Source organism: Humulus lupulus, chromosome 1 (assembly GCF_963169125.1).
Source record: "Humulus lupulus chromosome 1, drHumLupu1.1, whole genome shotgun sequence".
In the NCBI taxonomy this organism is placed as follows: domain Eukaryota; kingdom Viridiplantae; phylum Streptophyta; class Magnoliopsida; order Rosales; family Cannabaceae; genus Humulus; species Humulus lupulus.
Window position 1 is genome coordinate 301735984 of NC_084793.1, and position 24555 is coordinate 301760538.

General features: G+C 32.8%; 2 protein-coding genes across 2 annotated transcripts; both read right to left on the minus strand.

The window, feature by feature from the left end:
• Window positions 1-397: 397 nt before the first annotated feature.
• On the minus strand, window positions 398-5090 carry LOC133780190 (uncharacterized). The gene is made up of 5 exons (XM_062220060.1): window positions 5082-5090; window positions 4425-4575; window positions 4178-4262; window positions 3364-3913; window positions 398-3262 (listed from the first exon to the last, which is right to left on the minus strand). The coding sequence occupies exons 1-5, from the start codon at window positions 5088-5090 to the stop codon at window positions 398-400; spliced, it is 3660 nt and encodes a 1219-aa protein (XP_062076044.1).
• Window positions 5091-6016: 926 nt separating this feature from the next.
• Window positions 6017-7203, minus strand: LOC133812568 (probable calcium-binding protein CML41). Its single transcript, XM_062246338.1, has one exon. It carries the CDS (start codon window positions 7097-7099, stop codon window positions 6401-6403), a length of 699 nt encoding a protein of 232 aa, XP_062102322.1. The 5' UTR covers window positions 7100-7203; the 3' UTR covers window positions 6017-6400.
• Between the last annotated feature and the right edge of the window lie 17352 nt (window positions 7204-24555).

Genomic DNA, 24555 nt, shown 5'->3' on the forward strand with positions numbered 1-24555 from the left:
CCTTTTTCAGGTGGAAAACATAGTCAGGAAACTGAGGATCCTCAAAACCTTGAGGTTGTTTCACATAAACTTCCTCTTGGAGAATACCATTCAGAAACACACTATTTACATCAATTTGATGTAATTTGATCCTCAAATGGCATGCAATTGCAAGAAGTAACCGAATAGATTCCAACCGTGCAACCGGGGCAAAGGTTTCTTCAAAATCCACTCCTTCCACCTGATTGTAGCCTTGTGCAACTAACCTTGCCTTATTTCTTATGACAGTGCCAAACTCATCTGATTTGTTCTTGAAAATCCATTTAGTTCCAACAACATTAGCTCCTTCAGGTAAGGGAACTAGGGTCCACACATCATTTCGTTTGAATTGGAACAGTTCATCTTGCATGCCAGCAAGCTAGAACTCATCTGAAAGAGCATCCTTGGCACTTTTTGGTTCAATCTGAGATAAGTAACAGGCGAAAGCAATCAGATTTTGTAATTTTCTTCTGGTGACCATGGTAGCATTTGGATTTCCAATAACAATATCAGGGGGATGAGCCTTCTGAATCCAGGAAGGGGGTCCATTTTTATACAGTTTTGCATGTTGAGATTCCTTTTGCAGAACACTGGTAGCTTCCTCATCACACTGTGAGCCGCTAGGACCAGCTTCGTGTACCTCTGATGCAGTTGGTTCGGTATGAATGGAGCCAGATGGAGGATCAGGAACCATTTGAGTTTGGCTAGCTGTGACTGGAACATGTGTAGTCAAGACTGGAGTGTCATCATCTGCCAATGGTTCTTCAGAATTTTCCAAGTCATCAAATCGCACATTGATGGACTCAACCACTGAATGAGTTCTTTTGTTGAACACACGATAGGCACGACTGTTAAGCGAATACCCAAGAAATACTCCTTCATCACTCCTTGGATCAAATTTTCCTAAATGTTCTCGATCATTTAGGACATAGCACACACACCCAAAAATGTGCATATGACTGACATTAGGATTCCTTCCTTTCCAAAGCTCATAGGCAGTCTGTGTCGTGCCAGTTCTCAGATGGACCCGATTGCAGATATAACAGGCTGTATTAATTGCTTCAGCCCAAAAACGCTTAGAAATGTCCTTAGCCTGCATCATTACCCGAGCCATTTCCTGTAAGGTCCTGTTCTTCCTCTCAAGAACCCCATTCTGTTGAGGGGTTTTTGGAGCTGAAAACTCATGTTTTATTCCTAACTGATCGCAGAAATCGGAGAACACAGTGTTTTCAAACTTCTTTCCATGGCCACTTCGAAGTCGATAGACTTTCCCAATTTTAGATTCCTTTTCATTCTGGAGTCTGGGAACCAAGGCTGAAAAAAGACCAAAAGTGTCTGACTTTTCTTTGAGGAAATCTACCCAAGTATACCTAGAGTAATCATCAACAAGAACCATGACAAACCGTTTACCACTTAGACTTTCATTCTGCATGGGTCCCATTAAATCCACATGAATCAACTCCAGCACACGAGAGGTGAGAAGCATTTTTACAGGAGGATGTGATGCTTTTATCTGTTTTCCCAGTTGGCAAGGTCCACATAGCCTATCTCTGGTGACTTTCATCTCTGGGATCCCTCGAACAGCTTGTAATTTCACAATTTGCTTCAAGTCTCTAAAATTCAAGTGCCCCAGTCTATAGTGCCACAGGTCAGGCTTATCAAGAAAAGATCTGTTGCATACGACTTGATTGCTGAGTGCATAGCAGTTGTCACTGGTTCTATTACCTGTCAAGACTGAGCACCCATTAGTCACAACAAAACAGTGAGTTTTAGAGAAACTTACAGTGAAGTCATTGTCACAGAGTTGGCTGATGCTAATAAGATTTGCCTTCAGCCCTTTGACGTACAGCACCTCAGTCAATGGAGCGACTCTGTTTAGCACCAGATCACCTTTTCCAAATATCTGACCCTTGTTCCCATCACCAAAAGTCACAGCTCCCTCCTTTCCTTCTTTATAGTTTACCAACACATTTCTGTTGCCGGTCATATGGCGAGAACATCCACTGTCGAAGTACCATTGGTCTTCTTGAAAAGCTGAAAGAGAGGTGTGGGAAACTAATGCAACACTCTTGTTAAGATCAGACTTAGGTCTCCACTCACTAGATGACAACCTTCCTGTAAATCGATTCAATTGCGGAAAGCTATTCGGACGATCGATCATAGCTTTCAAATATGCCTGCAACTTGTAGCATCTGGGTCTAATATGTCCTCTTTTGTTACAAAAATGACAAACAGGAACAAATCTTTCTTGTTGAATCTGACCATCCAGGATAGGCTTCCTTCCTTCGAAAATCAACTTGGTGGGTCTAGATGAGACACTGATTCGTTTAGTGGAATCTGGGAAACCAGAACTAAAAGTATTGTGCACTGAGTCATCAGGGGTCTTATCTTCCTTGTTCTTGGACGAAGAGGGATCTTTAATTCCTAAATTCTCCCCTTTCTTGTAAAGCATTTTGTACCCAATGGATGTTCGATCTCCATAAGGTTTTTGTAACTGCAAGGTGTGGTTAATTGCAGCAGTTCCTGGAGGGATAAACTCAAGAGATTGTTTAGCCCTTATTAACTCTGCAGTCAGTTTGTAAATCTGACTGTCCTTCCCATCAAGCTGTTTTGTGAGCTTCTTAACAGTGTCCTCCAACTCATCCTTCTTAGATTCAAGTTGTTGTTTGGCACTAGTGAGACCTTTGATTTTTTTAGCCATATACTCCCATTGAGCGAACATTTCCTCATATGCATGCTGTCTCCCATCGCTGTCCTCATCTGTTGAGCTTGAGTTTTCGTCTTCCTCTGAACACATTGATTGATGACTCTTTGCCACAAAAGCCACCACCTGTTTCTCTTCATCAGACTTGTCACTTGAGGTGGAGCTCTTCTCTTCATCACTATCACTCCATGCAGCTTCCAAGGCTTTCTTTTTCTTAAGAGTGTTGGCACACTCAGCTTGAATATGTCCAAATCCGTCACATTCTCGACACCTTATCCCCCTGTTTTTCTTGTCGCCAAATTGCTGAGTTTGCTTATTGTTTCCACCAAAGTTTCTTCTGAGACCATTCTCTTTTCCTCCTGGAAAGTTTTTCTTGTAATTCTTCTTCAAGTACTTAGCATAATTCTGGGTCAGCAGCGCTAAAGTTTCATCAGTGAACCCCTCAGATGCACCTGAGATCAACTTCTTTTCCTCTTTATGCACAAATGCAAGACTATTATCAGCTTTTTCCTTTTCAGGATCTTTCTGCTTCTTGCCTTTCTTCCATCGTGTGTGAGACTCAGTTCATAGTTCTGCAAGGACCCAATTAACTCATCAAGATCAAGTTCCTCGACATTTCTCATTTCTTCGATAGAGGTAACCTTTGACATGAACTTCCGAGGCAGAACACCAAGAACCTTGCGAACCAGTTTTGCATTCGAATAAGTCTTTCCAAGTGCATACGATTCATTCGAGATATCGCACAATTTGGCATGGAACTCCGCTACAGTTTCTTCTTCTTCCATAGACAGATTTTCAAATGATTTTGCCAAAGTCCTTAGTCTGGATTTCTTTACAGCATCAGTTCCTTCATTCTTTATTCTCAGTTTTTCCCAAGCTTCTTTGGAAATTTCGCAATTTGCTATGACTTTCAGCTGATTTGTAGAAACTGCATTGAAAAGAGCATGCATAGCCTTTGAATTAAAATTGGCCATTTCCATCTCTTCTGCAGTCCACAGACTCATTTGCTTAGGCTTAACAACCTCATCTTCAACAACTGTTGGACACTTCCATCCATCTTCAACAGCCATCCACACTCGTTCATCTACAGCTCTCAAGAATGCACACATTTTGGTCTTCCAGTAAGGATAATTTGCCCCTTCAAGCATTGGGGGTCGAGATGTAGAACCTCCTTCTCTGAACATCTCCATTCTGTACACACAATTGATAAAAAAAAAACAAGATACAATATGTTCCCAGAGTCGGAACTCAGAGGGGGTCAGTGTCAACTGGAGAACCTAGAAAAAAATTGCGAGTTACACGAAAACAAATCAAAAATCAATCTCAGTACAGAAAAGATAGAAGGATCGAAAAAAAATTAGAGCGACCTGGCTCTGATACCAAATGAAAAACCTAAGTTTTAGCCTATCTTTCCAGATTTACAATCTTTATCTTGATTTATGCTTGTATATTAACAGAACAGTTATAAGAGTTAACACACAAGAATTACAAGCTTCATCTGCACTGAAAACACATTTCAGCCGACTAGTGCTTGGGTTCCCTGAACCAGGGTAAGAACTTTCACTATATTCAGAAGTAATTTTACATAAACCAGTTCAAGACTCAATAGGTAAAATCAACACAAACTATCTCAATATACAATGAAGCTATTGCCCTAATCAACCAAATCCCTTGGTTATTAATTGCAAGATCCCATTGCTACAATGTTGAACTCCCTTCAACAATTTCTCAAATCCAAAAACCTTCGGATCTACACCTTCAAGACACAGCTGAACTCCTTCAGCAATTACGGCTTGATCCAGGAGCTTGCACAGAAACCTCCAGCTATCTTCAATGGAGTTTCTTGAAAACACCTGCAAAAAATCAATGAAAGAAGAAGAAAGAAAAGCAGAGCAAAAACCCCAATCAAAGCTTTCGAACAAAGAGAGTTAGTTATAACTAATTGCCCAGCCCCTTATATAACCTTGGCTACAATTAGGTATAATCCCAAACTAACTAACAGCTGTAACTCACTAACAGTCTTGCTTTACACACATGCTGACGTGGACTCTAACTAAAAACAAATATACTCCAGACATAACAAAAGTCCATTCCAGACGCAACTGAACCTAATTTGTCATGCACAAAATATTGGTCCTTACACACGTTTTTAAAGTTCACAGGTTTTCGTAGGCACACATGTTTAAAGTTCACCATACACTTGGCGATATATCGTAAAAAATTTCAAAGCTCGTAGTTTAAGATATAATATATATATTTATTTATATTTATATTATGAATATATATATAAGACAGTCATTTAGTCAAACATATATAAGTAGCTTGATCAATATTAATATAGATGTATGTTTTTTCTTACTTTTGTCATCAAAAGTCCTCATTATATATTACAAACATTGCTTAAGCTTTAAGCTAGCGCGTTACAAATGGCATCACGGGGCCACATTTCAAACAAAACTATAGATACCAGTAAATTAGTCTAAACGCTCTTCGATCAGAATCTAGATTGTTAAGATTGATTGTGACACAAATTTTATTTCTCACAACCGAGAAAAGCTAGCTTTGCCATATTTTTATTGTAAAATAAAATTATCAAAGTTTTAATTTGGACTACTGTGGTGATCGTACTTATTTATTACTTTATTGGATTTTTATTGTATGATAACGTGATCATGTACTATTCTATCATATTATTTGTACTGTTGTTTTTTTACTGTGGATTTTCTCTTAGGGTTTATATGGTTAATTTCACTAAAGATTTCCTATTTGAAAAAAATATATTTTTAAATCTTGTATTTTGTTAAATTCAAAAGGTTAAAAATGATACTTTAAATTTAACTTCTGTCAAAATATTTTTGATATGAGATTTTATTGATAGATAATTGACAAAATATAGCGTCCACAAATATATTTTTTAAAATAAAAGGTCCATTGTAAAATTAAGCTAAAATACATAGATCCAAAATAGCATAAATTATTTTCTCCTACTGTGATTTTTTTTTTCCAAAAAGAGATTTTCACATAAATCTATGTACTCTTATTTTTCTTGTTCATATCGATTTGTTTGTCTCTATTTATTAATATATATTTATATGTCTTACAATCTTCAACAATTAATCGGCCCTAGCTTAATTTCTTCTATAATTAGCCAAAAAATTAAAGCTTATCAATAACATATTGTGTGGATATAGCATATAAAAGATTGACTATATATATATATATAAATACAAGTCCTTGTTAAGAGAAAAAGGAAAATGGATATATGAGTCACAAAGTCTACAAGAAAGGCCAAACTCAAAGCTCAAGCAATGCTTTATTATGTAACAAACTTCACGAGAAAGGCATAAAAGTGTATTTTTATAACCTATTTACGTATGGTATACGTATATATACACAATATATTTGGCGACTAGCTAGCTGTTCTTTTGAATTTAAGGAGTTCATTTATCATTGAATATGCAGGTATTTACGTCATGGTAATATTTAGTGGTACATAATGGAAGACTCGGCCAGTGGTTGTATCTTAAGTGTGCGTGGAATTATGTGATCTAAGATTCAAATGATTCTGCGTTTTCTTAAGAAAAAAACCAATATAAGAAGTACACACACAACTCATCACAAAATTATACATATTCGAACGATAATTAATTATCTTAATAATGATATTATTATTATTAATTAGGTCATCATTCGGTGAAACTCATTGAAATCAAGGACACCGTTTCCATCAGTGTCGAAGACTCGAATCATGGCCGCGCAATCGTCGAAGGACTTGGAGTGATCGCCCAGACGAGCAAACATTCTCTGCAAGCTCTTAGGAGTAATACAACCTTTTTCCAATTCAAACATCTCAAAAGCATTTTTCAGATCACCATGGTCATCACCACCACGACCATGATGATGATCATCGCTACCATCTCTCTTGATCATCTTTAGGAAGTCTTGAAAGTCGATCAAATCATCACCGTCCGTATCAAAATCTTTGATCACAGCTCGAGACTCCTCGTGAGACATGTACTCACCTATCGACCCAAAATACGATCTCAGCTCGAGAGCACTTATTTTACCGTCCCCGTTACTGTCAAAATGACCAAAAACTAGTCGGAGCTCTTCTTCTTTGTTGCCTAACAATGACGACGATCTTATTGTCTTTGGCCGTGTGTCATGATCACGTGCCGGGCACGTGATAGGCGAACAGAGAGTTGGAGAAGATGATGATGTTATTGATGATGAAGAAGACGACGAGCAAGACTTTGTCGTTATTGATCGGCGATTACTGCTGCTGCTGCTGCTACGGTTGAAGCTTAGCTTATTAAGACCCTTGTTTTCAAACCATCTTTTGGATTTGGAAACTAAGTTTTTGGTGGTTGTAGTCATTATAGGAGGAAAGAATATTGTTAGGAACTATATATGATGATAGAGTTTTTACATACTAGAGAGAGTTAAGGGAGATATATATATATATATATATATATATATGAATATATACACCTATATATACAAAAAATATAAGATGGCTTTAATGTTACATATCATATTATATTGAGAGAATAAAGCTAAGTTAAGAAATGGGGACTTTCAATGAAATTGCTTATTCATTTAAAAAGATAATAATGAAATTGGTTATTATTTGGCTACCTATGGTTTTGATGATAAAGTAGTTTATGGTGTACTTTTTCTTTTTTTTTTCTTGGAATAATTATTATCGGAAAGTGCATGGCAATTTCCTAAAGGCCCTACAAAATTGACCGTACATCGTCCTTACTGAAAATTATTTTACAAGAATAAGGGGATATTATTATATAAATATACATGGAAATTATTGTCCCAAGTGGTTGTGATTTCAAATTTTTTTTTTTGTGTGGGATGTAATTTCAAAAAATTAAGCATAGATGCCAATAAAATCTCCTTATTTTGAACTATTAATTAATAAAATCAGAACTATTTATTATTATTATTATTATTTTATATAATTGAGATTTGAATTTTTCTCTTTCTCAGAGCACTCCCAATGGATGTTCTACTCCATTATTTAAAATATCTTATCAAAACACACATTTTTCTATTTTACCTCTAAGTTTTACATTATACCATACATTAATTTCTCTACATATTTTTCTACATCATTTAAATATTATATCTTTAAACATATTTTATTAATTAAAGTAAAATAAAATAATTAAAAAAGAAAAAAGAAATAATAAATATATACTAAATGGGAGAGAGAAAGCTTATAAAAAAATAATATTAAAATATTATATAAATAATATGTAAATGCTATGTAAATGTAGATATTGATTAATTGGAGTTTGTGCATAGCTATTATAAATATATGTATAAATGAGCTGATGAAATATATTTTTGTGAGTTTTAGCTAAATATTATAGAGAGAATGTATTACAAAATACATCACCAAAACATTTTTTTTTTTATAATCTACCTCAAATTTTTACATTATACTATACATCACCTTCTTTATTTTTTCTCTACATCATTTATAAATATTATATTTAAAAAAATATTTTATTCATTTTAACAAATAAAATAATCAAATATAATAATATCACACTCATATATATACAAAAGTTTATAAAAAAAATAATAAAATATTTATAGCTTGATGAATAGTGTTTCACTACATATAGAGAAATACTATTCATTTAGATAAAAAAATACAAGTTTACATCACCCATTAGAAGACTATTTAACTATTTTTTTCTCTATATTATAAAGAATGAGATATTTTATCTCATCCATTGAGAGTGCTCTCATACTCATTCACACACTTAAACAACTTGATCTAGTGACACAGAACCTTTATAATTGGTAGCAAAGAAAAACTGAAATAATTTAATAATTATTATGCAAAAAAACGAAAGCTATATTTAGTACTCAGAAACCAATTAATAGAATGGTCCATCAACGCAAAAGCACCACTTTATTTGGTAGATAATCACAAGTTACCACATGGCTTGATCACATGATATCTATGCCATACAGTGAATCGATCGATTTTTTTTTTTAACCGATATTTGAATATTTTATCAAGTGACACATTATTGATGATTATAATTCTTTTTTTTATGTAAAAAAAATTAATACCAATGTATTACAATCACATATAATAAAACTAGAGTATGAGATTGTTGATTTAATATTAATATAACAAATTAATATAATTTGGGAGCGTAGGTGAATCGTGACTATTCTAAGTCCGTACAATAATAATTTTATACCATAATATATAAGAAAACAGTCACTCTTTCTTGATGTCATCGTGAATCTATTATAATTATGATCATTTCTTTTTTCTTTTCAAATAATCGTGCTTGGAAATTCGTATAAAAAAAATCTTATTTTTAATCACAATAAATTTTTATGCCTAAAAAATATAACTAAAAATAAATCATCATAAATATACTATTATTAAAAGATTAAAAATAATTAGTTATAAAAAAATGTTGTGATGATTAAATATTTTTAATTATAACAAACTTTATCATTATTGTTGACTCACAATCAACTATAAAAAGAAATGATGGAATGTAAAATGAGAAGCTGAGATTTTTAAGTGGTTCGGGTGATTAAGATTTCACCGTACATCCCAAAAAACTTATAAAGCTCAAGTCCTTTAGAAATATAGAGGCAGCGTATGAGTATGCACTGATCCCCAAAAAACTATCATTTTAAAAGTGAGACCCTCAACCCTTTAATTTATAGACGGCTAAAGGGCTAAAGGATTATGAGCCTGTTAACTAAAGCTAGATTACATTATGAATGCTAATCCCCTGATCATTGGAGTTAACAAAGGTTTTACAATAAGAAAATATAAGGATGGGGACTCCTTTGGAGAGAACTTGACGTGCAATAGCTAAGCCATCTGTGTGTCCCTCGGGTCCATCATAGCCTCTTGCGACCCTTTGGGGATTCTTCCCGAGTGGGTAGTGCATTGGGAACGTGCATCTAGTTGTCAAGTGGTGGGTATATGAAATTCCGTTTTTAGTAATTACCAAATTAATTAAACTATGAATTAATTAAAATGCGGAATGGTAATTAATTGTTTACACAGAAAGCAGTTCTGTCGGAACAGAATCCGAACTTGTCACGAAAGAACTGAACACAATAAATAGATAGTGCAAAAATTAAAGAACACAGCGAATTTTTACAAGGTTCAGAAACCCTTTCGGATAACCTACTCCTTGGGGCTACGTCCAGAGAATAAACCAATTAGTAAAGAAACAATGTGTACAAAAGCATTGACTTAAACAATGTAAGACTCCCTCTTAAACTATTGTCGCAATCTTGTTGTACTCTTCTCTACGAATCTGATTTGATGAAACGTTGATTCTCTTGAACTCCCTTCAAAGAATAGCGAGTGCACACTTCCTCCCGAAGTGAGACTTAGAATCCTCTCCCGAAAATCCTTGTGAACACGTTCACAATAGATACTATCTGTTTACAATGGACTAGATAGATATCCACAAGTACACTCAGCACTCTCACAAAGATTAAGGTGAACAAACTTAATCTTTACAAATAAAGACACTCTTCAAAATAAGGTAATGTTTACAAATATTCAAAATGGAAGAGGTGAAAATTCCAAAGGCCTTGGCAAGGTATTTATAGGAAGGGAAATCGTCCAAGGCCATCATATTCTGGTATCTTTGAAATCAATTTGCGAATTCCTTTGATTTAGGAAAACAGCCAGCCAGATGGATTCTGTGTCGACAGAAAAGGAAACTGATGAGTCAGCAACGTAATCAGTTTTATCTGGCAGAACGAACATGGTCATTTCTTTTGACCATGTTCATTTTCGACACCTTCTTTATTTCCAGAATAGACATAATCCCATATAATCCCCGAAAATAATCTCAAGATATTTGCACAATATATTTTTACCAAAAATTGATTATTTGAGATAAATAAGGCAACAAATATATTCACACTTAAAGATATTTTCACATTACAAAACCAGCTGAAAATATTGCCAATAAAACCGAAAATCAATATGGAGATATGCTACTGATTTTTCTTTAAAAAATTAAAATATTTTGTCTAAATTAAAGTTTAGCCAAAAAATGATTTTACAATCTCCTCCTTTGACAACTTGACAGACAAGAATATTTTAAGGTTTATTTTGAAAAGATCCTGCAAGACAAGACAAGTTAGAGCAAATAGCAAAATAGCAATGGATTGCTCCCCCTGCGAAAATTATCACAAATTAACAAGGATCAAAAAATTATAGCATGACTCCCCCTACGAAAAGCAATTCAAATGTAACAAGGATCAAAACATAAAACAAGATAAACCGATCAAAATGAACCTTTTACTCCCCCTTGTTGTCTATCAATAAACCAACGGAGTAAAACCAACACAAAACACAATCCAAAGAGTCAAACTACTACTCCCCCTCTTTGTCTATCAAAAAAAACTAAAAGACAATGACAACACAATTTTTCAAGCCTTCTTTGTGTGACTGAGGCGGTTGTTACCAATGGGAAATGCATGCACTCCACTGCCTCAAGTTTTCACCATAGTTGCAACAAACAAAAACAAATTTTTATTTATTTATTTTTTATTTTTGAAAGAATGAGCAAATGAGTCTCTTTTTTACCGATTATAAAGAGAAGAAAATGACACTCAGGGATTTGATTTTATTCCTTTTCAAGACCAAATTAATGAATTGATATCCCAAAGAAAAAAAAACTTTGCACAGTCAGGGAAAATAAACCAAAAATAGAAACTTTTGATGTCAAAAAATATAATAAGTGACAAAATAAAAAACAACATATTATCACAGTTTCCCTTTCTTGATAGCCACGGTCAAGTCCCCCTCTTTTTTTTTTTGATTCTTTTTTTGTTTTTTTTTTGTATATAATATAATATATAAACAAAAGTACCAAAAATATCCTATTTTGATTGTGCCCAATGTCTTCGTGCCTTGTCCTTGGAGAAAGTAACAAACATTAATTCTTAACATATTTTTACTATAAAGTTAGAAAATATATTTAATATAAATCATGCTTTTATTTTTTTTTTAAAAATCACAAAATATGTACTCCTGACACAAAAAATATTTTATCCAAATTAATAAGTGTGTATGAGACTTACAAATTTTTCCAACAGTATATCTTAAGCATTTGTGTGTGATTGTGAAAGCAGAGATCATTGCCCTGTATGACAATTTTAGCCTTTTTCAGGGTCATTGCCCTATGTGGCAATTTTTAGCCTTTTTTTCAAAGAGTACCCAAATTAGACGCTTTCACACTATACTGAAGGCTGCATTTATCAGTGGTAGAGTATCTTCTACATAATTTTTAGTTACATAGTTCCAACTTACTCAAAGATAGCATTTAACACAACAATGTAGGTAGCTCTATTCTAAGATGGAGCCTGAAAATACTTTCAAGGATCAAATGCTCATACACTACAAACACAGATTAATTTGGAAGAATATTAATTGGAAGGACTATTTATTTTGATTTTTTATTTTAAAAAAATGTGCATGATATAAATTAACTATAAATTCTAACTAGTAAAAATGCATTTTGTCATAATGTTTGAGACTTTCTATTTGGACAAGAACAAGAAAACATCAAGCAACTCTTTCTAGCATTGGGATATGGCACCACAAACAATATTTAATTAGTACAAACCCCCAAGGATTTCCTTAGGGAATAAAACCTGACCGTATCAAGGGCTTTTGTAAAAATATGTGCAATTTGTTTGTCACACTCAATATATTCTAAGACCAAAGTTTTATTTTCAACAAGATGCTCAGTGTGTCGAGACACATCATCAACACAAAAACATTTTTCATGAGAAATTTTCAAATGTTTTCCCAATCGACTTGGTTCACATTTACCAAAAGAATATTTACTTAAAATCGGTAAATCATGAACATGACTCATACTTCCAATTTTTCTCAAATTTTCACAATCCACACGATCATGTTTTTCATGACACAAATTAGTATCACTCATTGTAATTGTATGATTGAGATAATGTGTAACAATTATCAACAAATTTATAACCCTTCAAAACACAATTTCCATCTTGGTCAAGCACAAAAAAATTATCAAGAGAAAAATTTACAGACAAGTCTTGGTCACAAATTTGACTTATACTAATTAGATTAGTATTAAGTCCATCAAACAAAAGAACATTTTGCAACTTTGGTAGTCCTTCAGAATTTAGAGTGCCACTACCAAGTACCTTACAAGACTTACCATCTCCAAATGTGACTTCCCCATTTTTCAAAGGCTTGAAGTCAGTGAGTATGCTTTTGTTACCTTTCATATGCCTTGAACAACCACTATCAAAAAACCAAGAGTTAGAAGCACATGTTCTAAGACAAGTAAAGGCAGCAAGACATTTGAATTTATTTTTCTTCACCCAAACTTTCTTAGGTGGAGACCTTTTCTTCATGGGCATTTGTCTCAAATTACCATGATTATTAAAGTAATTTTTGTGAAGAAAATTCATCAAGGTAAAACATTTAGGTCGAAAATGACATTTCACTCCACAGAAATTGCAAATTGGAATAAAATGACGAGTTTTTTTATTCTCAAAATTTCTGGTCTGTTTCTCATGTGATGTGACAGATTGAAAAGATGATGTCACATGAGTTTGAGTTGTTCCTGCAGAAGAGTCAGTTGTCGAAACAATAGGAAGATTTCCAGAAATATAAATTGTTTTTCCTTTAGGTTTAGATCCATTCGATCCTAACCTAGAAAAATCACAAGCTTTTTGACCTGCAAACAGAACATCATCCAAAACCATAGATCTATGATTAAGCAATTTGACACCTTTCACAATTTTATCAACTTCATTAGACAAACGATTGATTTCAGAATCTTTAGCAACAATCTCAATTTCATATTTTTTAACAAGAGAGTCAAGTTCTTCATTTATCTTCTTGAGAACTTTGTTATTGTTTGCCATCAAACGATTATCTGAACATACTTTTAACCGTTGATCATACATGTTTTTGTATGATTCTTTCAAAGAATCCTCATCCAAATCATATTCATTTGAATCATCATGGGAACCCTCATCTGTTGAAATAATATTACTTAAACAAACAAGATTCTCATTCACCTGCACAGAAGGAGGTAAGCAAGAAAAAACAGAAGTTAAGGCAAGATTAGACTTTTCTTCCTCATCACTACTTTCAGAGTATTGGTCACTCCAAGTGACTGCCATGACCTTCTTATTTTTCTTTAAGGTATTGGCACATTAATTCAGCTTGAATATGTCCAAAACCTTCACAGTCCCTGCATTGAATACCTTTTTTTATTAGTAGATTCAAAAGGTTTTGAAAACTTATTACCTTTGGAGGATTTAGACATGTTTTTCTTGTTAACAATCTTTTTCATAAACTTCTTAAATTTTTTCGATAAAAAGATCATTTCATCATCATCTTCCTCATCTGAGCTTTCCATTTTCTCATTGGAAGATTTCAAGGCAATCGATTTCTCCTTCACGGCAATTGGTTTCTCTTGGCGGATCTTTTGATTAAGTTCAAAAGTTCGAAGAGATCCCATCAATTCCTCAACTTTCAAGGTGTCAAGGTTCTTTACCTCCTCAATGGGCTGTGATCTTGGATTGAAACCTGTCAGGAAGAGATCTAACAATTTTCCTAACCAAAACAGAGTCAGACAACTTTTCTCCTAAAGCAAAATATTCATTAGCAATGTTAGACAATTCTTCATAAAACTCAGTGAGGGTTTCTTTTTCAGACATGCGAAGGTTTTCAAATCTTGTGGTCAACATTACATGCCTAGATCGCTTAACATCAGTGGTTCCTTCAAATTGAGTTTGAAGGAAAGCATCTTTGGCAGACTCACAAGATGAAATCAATTTTATATAACTCTCACCAACACCATTAAAAATTGCATGTAAAGCTTTATTATTATAAATTGACAATTTATCTTCTTCATTAGACCATTCAAGTTCAGATTTTACCTGTGTCTTACCAGATTTCAAATTTATCTCGATAGGTAGTGTCCAACCAGATAATATTGATCTCCAAGCCCTTTCATCAAGGGATTTGATAAAAGCTTTCATCCTTACTTTCCAGTATGGATAATTTGTATCATTCAACAATGGAGGGCAAGTTATAGATCTACCTTCTGCAAAGATAGACATTTCACAAGGCACAAAACAAACGGAAAAATACAAGATCGCACTAAGAGTTTAGTGACCTGCTCTGATACCAATTGAAAATCCGTTTTTAGTAATTACCAAATTAATTAAACCATGAATTAATTAAAATGCGGAATGGTAATTAATTGTTTACACAGAAAGCAGTTCTGTCGGAACAGAATCCGAACTTGTCACAACAGAACTGAACACAATAAATAGACAGTGCAAAAATTAAATAACACAACGAATTTTTACAAGGTTCAGAAACCCTTTCGGATAACCTACTCCTTGGGGCCACGCCCAGAGAATAAACCAATTAGTAAAGAAACAATGTGTACAAAAGCATTGACTTAAACAATGTAAGACTCCCTCTTAAACTATTGTCGCAATCTTGTTGTACTCTTCTCTACGAATCTGATTTGATGAAACGTTGATTCTCTTGAACTCCCTTCAAAGAATAGCGAGTGCACACTTCCTCCCGAAGTAAGACTTAGATAGAATCCTCTCCCGAAAATCCTTGTGAACATGTTCACAATAGATACTATCTGTTTACAATGGACTAGATAGATATCCACAAGTACACTCAGCACTCTCACAAAGATTAAGGTGAACAAACTTAATCTTTACAAATAAAGACACTCTTCAAAATAAGGTAATGTTTACAAATATTCAAAATGGAAGAGGTGAAAATTCCAAAGGCCTTGGCAAGGTATTTATAGGCAGGGAAATCGTCCAAGGCCATCATATTCTGGTATCTTTGAAATTAATTTGCGAATTCCTTTGATTTAGGAAAACAGCCAGCCAGATGGATTCTGCGTCGACAGAAAAGGAAACTGATGAGTCAGCAACGTAATCAGTTTTATCTAGCAGAACGAACATGGTCATTTCTTTTGACCATGTTCATTTTCGACACCTTCTTTATTTCCAGAATAGACATAATCCTATATAATCCCTGAAAAAAATCTCAAGATATTTGCACAATATATTTTTACCAAAAATTGATTATTTGAGTTAAATAAGGCAACAAATATATTCACACTTAAAGATATTTTCACATTACAAAATCAGTTGAAAATGTTGCCAATAAAACCGAAAATCAATATGGAGATATGCTACTGATTTTTCTTTAAATAATTAAAATATTTTGTCTAAATTAAAGTTTAGCCAAAAAAGGATTTTACAGTATACATGCGTTCCAAGGAAGATTGCACATTTTCCCCAATATCCGTATTGCTGGTCGGATGGGGCCACGTGCTCTATGAGCTTCCACTACTATCACATGTGATGAGTGTGTTTGTTGTGATCCCCTCGTGTCCCTGAAATGATACATGGAGGTAAATCTCTAAACGGGAGTAGAATTTTGGAAATTCCTAATCGGGAGTAGGCACCGAGAGGTTCCAGACGAAGTGCTCCCATCTCTCTAAAGATCTAATAATTCTGAGAGTCTTTCTCACTCTCTGTCCTTGTAATATGTTGCCCAAATATGTTATTCGGGTGGGTGACGGTGTCCCTTCCTCTCAAAGGGTACATGTGTCATATTCTGGGGAAAACATGGACAACAATTATAATAATATATTGTGGTTAAACTATATTAATTTATTAATTTTAAATATGACATTGTGTAAATTAACATAAATATCATTCAATAATTTTAAACAATAAAATTTATTTTTTAACACACCTCAACAGTACAAACTTTTTTTAAAAATAGATTATTAATTTAGAAGACCAAAATTGTGCAAAATATTTCTTATAAATGAACAAAATATAAATGTAGAAGATTGTGATTCTATTAATAAATTTAATTCTCACAAGGTAATATTAATTTTTATTATATGTTAATATTTATATCTTATTATATATATATATATATATATCATTAGAAGTACTCTATAAAAATATATAATGAGAATTGACATCATAAGTTATCTTAGTTTTTGATATATTTTTATATACTAGGTGCAATGTAAATTTATTTAGTTTTATTTAAAAAAAAATATTAAATATATTTATTAAATTTTTATGATTGTCATATAATTTTAAATAAATAAAAAATATTATATATATATAAAAGAATGGCATACACATTAAAATAAAAATTAAACTTAAACATTGTTTATAGTTTTTAAATATATATATATATATGATAACACTTTAAATCTGAAACTATACTAGTTAATATAAAATATTTATTAGATTATTCAAATCATACAATTATAATTGGGGAAAAAACTTGTTTGTTCGTGATAGAAGATTAATGTTATTCTAATTTCTTATGTAGTTACACAGTCATAATGTAATACCCCGAATTCTCCGATGTGTTTAACGGCATGAAGAGTTGGCCGGGAGGGCCATACTTGCTTAAATATGTTGTTAATTGATTAAATGCATGTATATGTTGATTATATTATGATATGATGTGAAATGCATGCATGTGAGTCCATATTTCTCATTACAAGGGTATGATGATAATTTGGCCCGTTGAGGGTAATTTGTGTATTTGGGTGCATGATATGATTTGTGAATGAGATTATATTATTATGGAGATATATTCGAGCTAAGCAACATGAGACGATTATTTTTAGTGGATTGGCGGTTTTACCATAATGGGGTCAATTTTGGGGTAATAGAAATGTTCATTTGATGATAAATTGGGAATATTTGAGATCAGGGTGAAATTATGGAGGTTTTGACTATAATGTCCCCGGGGGTGTTTTCGGGACCCCGAGCATTAGGTTTTATTTGTGGTTACTTAAGGTTGAAGTAGCTTATCAGATAGAACATACGATAAGAAAACCTTCCGTTCTCCCTTTTCAAAGTCCGTTTTACCGTTTAAGCCTTTTTGACGAAATCTTGAGTTCTAGGAGTCGGAATCGAGTGAGGATCGAGGCATAGCGATCCTAGGGAAGATTAGAAGCTTCTTAACCGAAGGATTCGACGGAAAACAACCCAATTGAAGGTAATCGAATTTTAAGTTTTGAGTTTTTCCGAGTTTTTAAGCTTTGAGTTGATTTTGTGAATTGTTGAGTTTTCGGTTCGTTCGAGCCTTGGGTTTTGAGGGTTTTGATGCATGGGGAAGCTTGGGAACTTTGTCTTGATGATTGGGGAATGTTTAGGGATGATTTTGGAGGCTTTGGAGTGTTAGAAACGCAATTGGGAATGGCCCAGGGTGGAGCGCCGCGGCCCTGTTCTTGAGGCGCCGCGACCCTTCTTTGATGAAGCAGGTGGAGGCCTTGTGCCTGCTGGGCGCCGCGGCCCTAGCCTCTGGGAACCCTGGGGGCCGCGGCCCAAGGTGCTAGGGCCGCAGCCCTTGCCCTGTTTTCGCCCCGTTTGCTCGTTTTGACCCCGGAAACCTAGTTTTAGGCCTCAGGAGTGTCCTTGCTACTTGGATTAGTTTGGATTGATCTCTTGGAGGTTAGATGATGGTTTGAGACCCTTGATTATCTTGATTATTAATGGAATCCCAAATGTGTTGTGATTAGGTAACCGCTAAAGGACTAAAAGCTAAACCGTTCTCAAAGGTTGTTCTTTTGCTCATTCTAGCTCGAATCAAAGGTAAGAAAACTGCACCCAAAGTGTGACATGCATGGATATTTGTGAGGCATGTTGATTGTATGAATATGGACATGGATTGAATACAGAATCGACAAAAGTGTTAGTATCAGCTGTGAGGCTGTGACTTACTTGTCAGGCTCGGCAGTGTTACTGGACACAGGTCAGGAAGCGCTGACTTACTTGTCAGAACGGCCTTAGCGTGAATCACGCAAGCCAACAGAGATTAGATCTAATCGACTACTAGCATTGAATGACTCAAGGAGCATTAATCCCTGACCGACCCTGAGGGTCGATGAACAAACAGAGCTTGAAGGCTAGTGGCTTACCCATCAGCCACTCTTCCGCTACAAAACAGAGCTTGGAGGCTGGTGGCTTACCTAGCAGCCACTCTCCCGCTAGAAAAGAGAGCTTGGAGGCTAGTGGCTTACTTAACAGCCACTCTCCCGCTAAAATCATGTGTTATTCATTTGTTTGAAAGCTTTATGCTCAGTGTGATTATAATGATAATCATTTGATAATGTTTATGAAAAGTATTGTGTTTCCTTGCTGGGCTTTGGCTCATGGGTGCTATGTGGTGCAGGTAAAGGGAAAGAAAAGCTCACCTAGCCTTGAGTGGGGAGCTGATGTGGTGTTGTGTACATATGCGGCCGCTTGACCACCACCGCCAAGGCGTTCTCAGAGGAACTAGGGGGTTTACCCTATTTTTGCCGCTTAGGTCGGCGGGATTGTAGATTTAAAACTGTAATGGCCATTTTGTACTGAGAACCACTTGTAAATGTTTTGTTTAGCTCTGCAGAGCAGTTTGTAATAAAATCTCCATTTCCTTTTTATTGGTTTTGTACCTTAACCTGTTAATTACACTTAGAGCACGTTTTTGACCAAATGACTCAGGTAACGAGTCAAATTTTCGGTCCACCGTTTACCGTAACTGTTCTGGGGTAGCCAGGGCGTTACACATAATATTTGTACACACACGACACCTTTATATAATGTATTTATAATGTTTGTTGTTATTTAATATGAATATATATATTTAGTTAAGTTACATTAATTAATAAAAAAAATAAGTTTTCTTTATAAATATAAATAATAAAAAAAATTTATGATTGTCATATAAATTTTAAATAAATAAACAATATTATATATATAAAAGAATGACATAAACATATTAAAATAAAAATTAAACCTAAACATTGTTTATGGTTTTTAAAAAAAAAATATATATATGATAACACTTTAGATCTTAAACTACACTAGTTAATATAAAATATTTATTATATTATTCAAATCATACAACTATAATTGGGAAAAAAACTTATTTATTCTTGATAGAAGATAAATGTTATTTTAATTTCTTATGTAGTTACACAATCATACTATTTGTATATACATGACACCTATATATAATGTATTTATAATGTTTATTGTTATTTAATATGAATATATATTTAGTTAAGTTACATAAATTAATAAAAAAATAAGTTTTCTTTATAAATATAAATAATAATTTTTTTAATAAAAATCAAGATTATATATTATATATTATTATAATAATGATATTTTATCAAATTTGAATTTATATTAATATACTTATAAAATATATAATTTTATATTAAATATTATTATAATAATAATATTTTATAATATTTGAATTTATATTAATATAGTTTATAAATATCTATTTTTAATAATTTTTAAAAGTATATTCCGTTAAGTATTTATAATATTATGTTAAAAGTAAAATCAAGAACTTCTGTTATCTAAACATAGAGAAATATATATATATATAATAATGTTTGAGGGTTTTTTTAGTTGATCTATAAAATATATATAAATATTTTGGATATGATTAGTTACTATTTTTTAATATTTGTGCTATTGCATTTTTACATAGCTAGTTATGATTAATGTTTATTATTATTATTATTATTATTATTATCTTAGTTTAGATTTATATATTAGAAAAAAATTAATAAATAATAATGCAGAGAGATGGTGAAAAAAATTCTTTTTTTTTAATATTTATTTTTAAAGGAGAATTTATACTTGTTGAAAATTTAAGAGAAGTATGAAAAGAAATTTTTATAATTTAAAATTTTATGATGTGTTTAATTAAAAAGATATGAAAAAAAGAGAGTAAGAAATAGAAGCACTCTTAATTCTAATTCCAAATTGGTATATTATTCATTTGTTTATATATATCCAATACGTTAATTGCTTTTATCATTATAAGTAATTGTTGCTAATTATATTAACTAATATATATGTAAAATGCATTAATGTGTCGGTAGAATGTAACTAAAGTAACATGGTTAAATCCGATGCTTAACTTTTTGTATGGATTTTGAATCTTAGGGGAAAAATTTTATGAGTGAAAATATAATGAAAGAAAATATTTTTCATAAATTTGATAAGAGATTATTTTTAATAATTTTTTTGTATGTATTTATAATTGTTGTAAATTTAAAAAAATTATATTACATTTAAGTTTTAATTTTTTTAGAAAAAAAATTCTTAATTTATTGTTTGAATCCAAACGTGAGAAAATCAAATTCAAACAATACCTAAATGAATAAACTATAATGCGTACGTACATAAATTGACACGAATTGAATATGGCATATCTATATATACAAGTTATAAAGTTAGTTAATTTTGTAATCAATCAAATGCAACAAAGAAAAATAAAGCATTAGGAAGTGGAACTATATAACCTATAAGGGAACATATTGTATGTTGTTCCACTAAATTTCAAGGTATATGTTTATAATATAGTGAAGTTTTTTAAAATGCCAACATAAGTTACTATTCCAAATGTATGACAATTTTAATTTTTTAGACAAAAATATCAATGACATTCAAACACTCCCTCTCTCTCTCAATCCGAACTCTCTCTATCTCTCTATCTCTCTCTCTCTCTCTCTTTATTGTCTCTCATTCTCTTACACTCTCACTCTCACTCTCTCTCATTCTAATCTTGTAGATCTTGAAAAAAATTCAAAATTAAAAAAAAAAATCAGAAACGAACATTTGAGTGAACATATATGAACCTCCAAAGTTTTCGTCAAGTTTCAGTTCAAAGCAATGAAATTGCATCGAAAAAACATCGTTTTGACCAAAAATCAAATTTTCATGATTTCATTGCAAAACATCGAAACACCATTGATTTTGCATCGAAATTACATCGATTTTGCATCAAAATCTTTGGAGGTTTATATTTTTTCACTCAAATATTCGTTTCAGATGATTTTTTTTTTAATTTTGGTATTTTTTCGAAATTTACAAAATTAGGATGTGAGAGTGTGAGAAAATGAAAGACATTAGAGAAAGAGAGAATGTTTGAAAACCAGAGGTATTTTTGTCCAAAATATAATAGGGGCACATTAACAGGAGAAATTTTTATGTTGGCATATTATAAAATTTCACTATCAAATTTCCCCTAATATATTCCATATGTTGCATTATTTATATGTATGTGAATGTTTTAATTACAATGACACATACGCGTTATATATCTAATGATAAAGTTATCAATAAGAACCTAATTAATATATCTCTAAGTTAAGTTAACAGTTAAAGTTGGTATACAACTATGTATCTGTTATGCTTAGTTTGGACGGCTAGCGACCTTGTGCTGAAGTTAGGCAATATTATTGCTATCAATTTCGATCTAACTTTTGGCCCTCTTGTTACCTAAAAATCTATTAATTGCTACTATAGGGAATCACTGTGTGGCACTACACTTAAATTTGCAAATATATTTATATAAATGGTTAAATAAATTAGGTGGAGCTAGACATTATGTAGTGTTGCCAAAAATGAAAGGTTCCCCTGCCTAACGCGGAGTTGGCTATGGGATCTGTCTTCTTTGGTAACCCCACTTCTTTGTTTTCTTATTTATTTGTTTCAATAGTTTTTTTTTCAAAGTAAAAAAAGACAACATTAAATTGTTTATTGACATAACAAGAAAAACTAAAAGTAAATAAATTATACAATCTATATTTCTTATCAAAGACCAGAGAGAATTAGAATTAATAAAATTTAATTATTATTAATTCTCTTTGATTAGAAAAAATAGAATATAAAAATATAAAATTTTAGCTAAAATTCAAAATAGTTTTCTTAATTTATTTTCAAGAGAGTTATTCTCAATTAGAAAATCAAGTAAACACTACAAAAGTTTGACATTTAGTTACAACAAAAGTCACTATAGGCTAGGGTTGGTGAGTCGTATAAACATATTAAATGCGTCAAAAACTTAAATATGAACACATTTAGTTAGTAAGTCAGACAATATGACATATATAATACACAGGTTGTATAATCCATACACAACATTGATATATACAATTATTCATAATTAACATATAATTAATATGAAAAATATACCATCACTAAAAGACATATGACTTTTACCAGCGCGTTTCGGAAAAGCGCTAGGAAAAGTCACTTTTACCGGCGCTTTTCATGAAACACGTTGGCAAAAGTCAGAAGAATTGCTAGCACGTTTTTGTGCCGACAAAACATTACTTTTGCTGGCGAATTATAGTAACGCGCTAGGAGAAGTGACTTTTACCTACACATTTCTGAAACACGCCGCAAAAGTCATCACCTCTTTACGAGTACACTTTGCAAAAAGCATCGGGAAAAGTGACTTTTACTATTGCATATATTTCGACTTTTGTCGATGAATTCACAAACGCACTAGGAAAAAAAAAACCTTTAGCGATGCATTTCGCCAAAAGCGTCAGGAAAAATGACTTTTACTATTGCATATGTTTCGACTTTGCTAGCGCAATTTGAGAACGCGCCCAGAAATGTGCTTTTAGTGGCGCCTTTCGTGAAAAGCGCCAGCAAAAGTAGCTAAAAAAATTCTAAACTCGGTGTTGATCATTGCCGATCTTATTACCCTGAGGTAGTAGTTATTGACAACCTTGGCTAATTATGACATATTTCGGATCTAATCAATTGTTTGATTACTCCACAGGCGTTCCATGATACACAATTGTACTAATAAACATTGTTCTTGTTGACTGTTGGTGGTCATAAATCTATGATCGGTGTCGATCATAGTCGATCTAACCCCGGGACAGTAGTTTCTTGTAACCTTAACTAATTATGAGGTATTTCAGACATAATCAACGATTTGATTGCATATGAGATGTTCCAAAAGATCAATAATTTCACTAATCAAGACTGTTATTGTCTACTGTTAGTGGTCAAAGTTTTGATATCGGTGTGAATCATAGTCGATCTCACCCCGAGGCAGTAGATTCTTCCAACCTATGCTGATTATGGGGTATTTCAAACCTAATAAATAGTTTGACTGCCAGCGGGATGTTCCAAGATTAAAAATTTCACTAATCAAGATTGTTTTTTTTAATTTTAGTTGTCAAAGTTCCGTTATCAGTGTGAATCATTGTTGAACCCACCTCAGGGTAGTAGATTCTTGTAACCTTGACTAATTATAAGATATTTCAGACCTAAACAATGATTTGATTTCCCGTAGGAAGTTCCAAGATCAACAATTTTACTAATCAAGTTCGTTCTTATTGACTGTTAATGGTCAAAGTTCTGTCATTAATGTGAATCATAGTCGATCTTACCCTGGTGTAGTAGTTTCTTGCAACCTTGGCTAAGTATGGAGTATTTAAAACATAATTAATTGTCTGATTGCCGCCGATGTGATTCAAGATTAATAATTGCACTAATAAAACTAATCACATTAATAGACTTTTGCCGGCACATTTTACGAAAAGCACCTAGAAAAGATCTATAGTGACACATTTCGCGAAATGCGTTGGAAAAGGTGCCTAAAAAATTTGTAATCTCTTAGTTGGAAAATTCCTGCCTCAAGACTTTAGTTGATGATAATACTTTTATACACCGGCAAAAGTATAAAACACATTGGGAAAAGTCTCATTTAATGAAACGATATCATTTTGAACTAGGGTTTTCTGGTTTACTTTTTCCTAGCAATAGTCAAACAATATACCAGCGCAACTCGGGCCTCCTTCTTCCCCACTTTTATTTTTCATTTATCTTTCATTTCTCTCCATTCTCTCCCTTTCTCGGTCTCCGCGATCAGACCACTACCCACCTTAGGGTGGTGGTCACTCATCCACCTCGAA

Excerpts from the sequence above, each read along its gene's own strand:
- LOC133780190 (XM_062220060.1), bottom strand. Across the intron at positions 4,263-4,424 it reads GTTGAAGGGAGTTCAACATT|GGAACCCAAGCACTAGTCGG; the intron begins GTAGCAATGGGA and ends ACCCTGGTTCAG. Across the intron at positions 3,263-3,363 it reads CTCGGAAGTTCATGTCAAAG|AAAGGCAAGAAGCAGAAAGA; the intron begins GTTACCTCTATC and ends ACACGATGGAAG.
- LOC133812568 (XM_062246338.1), bottom strand. The coding sequence starts at position 7,099 with ATGACTACAACCACCAAAAACTTAGTTTCCAAATCCAAAAGATGGTTT.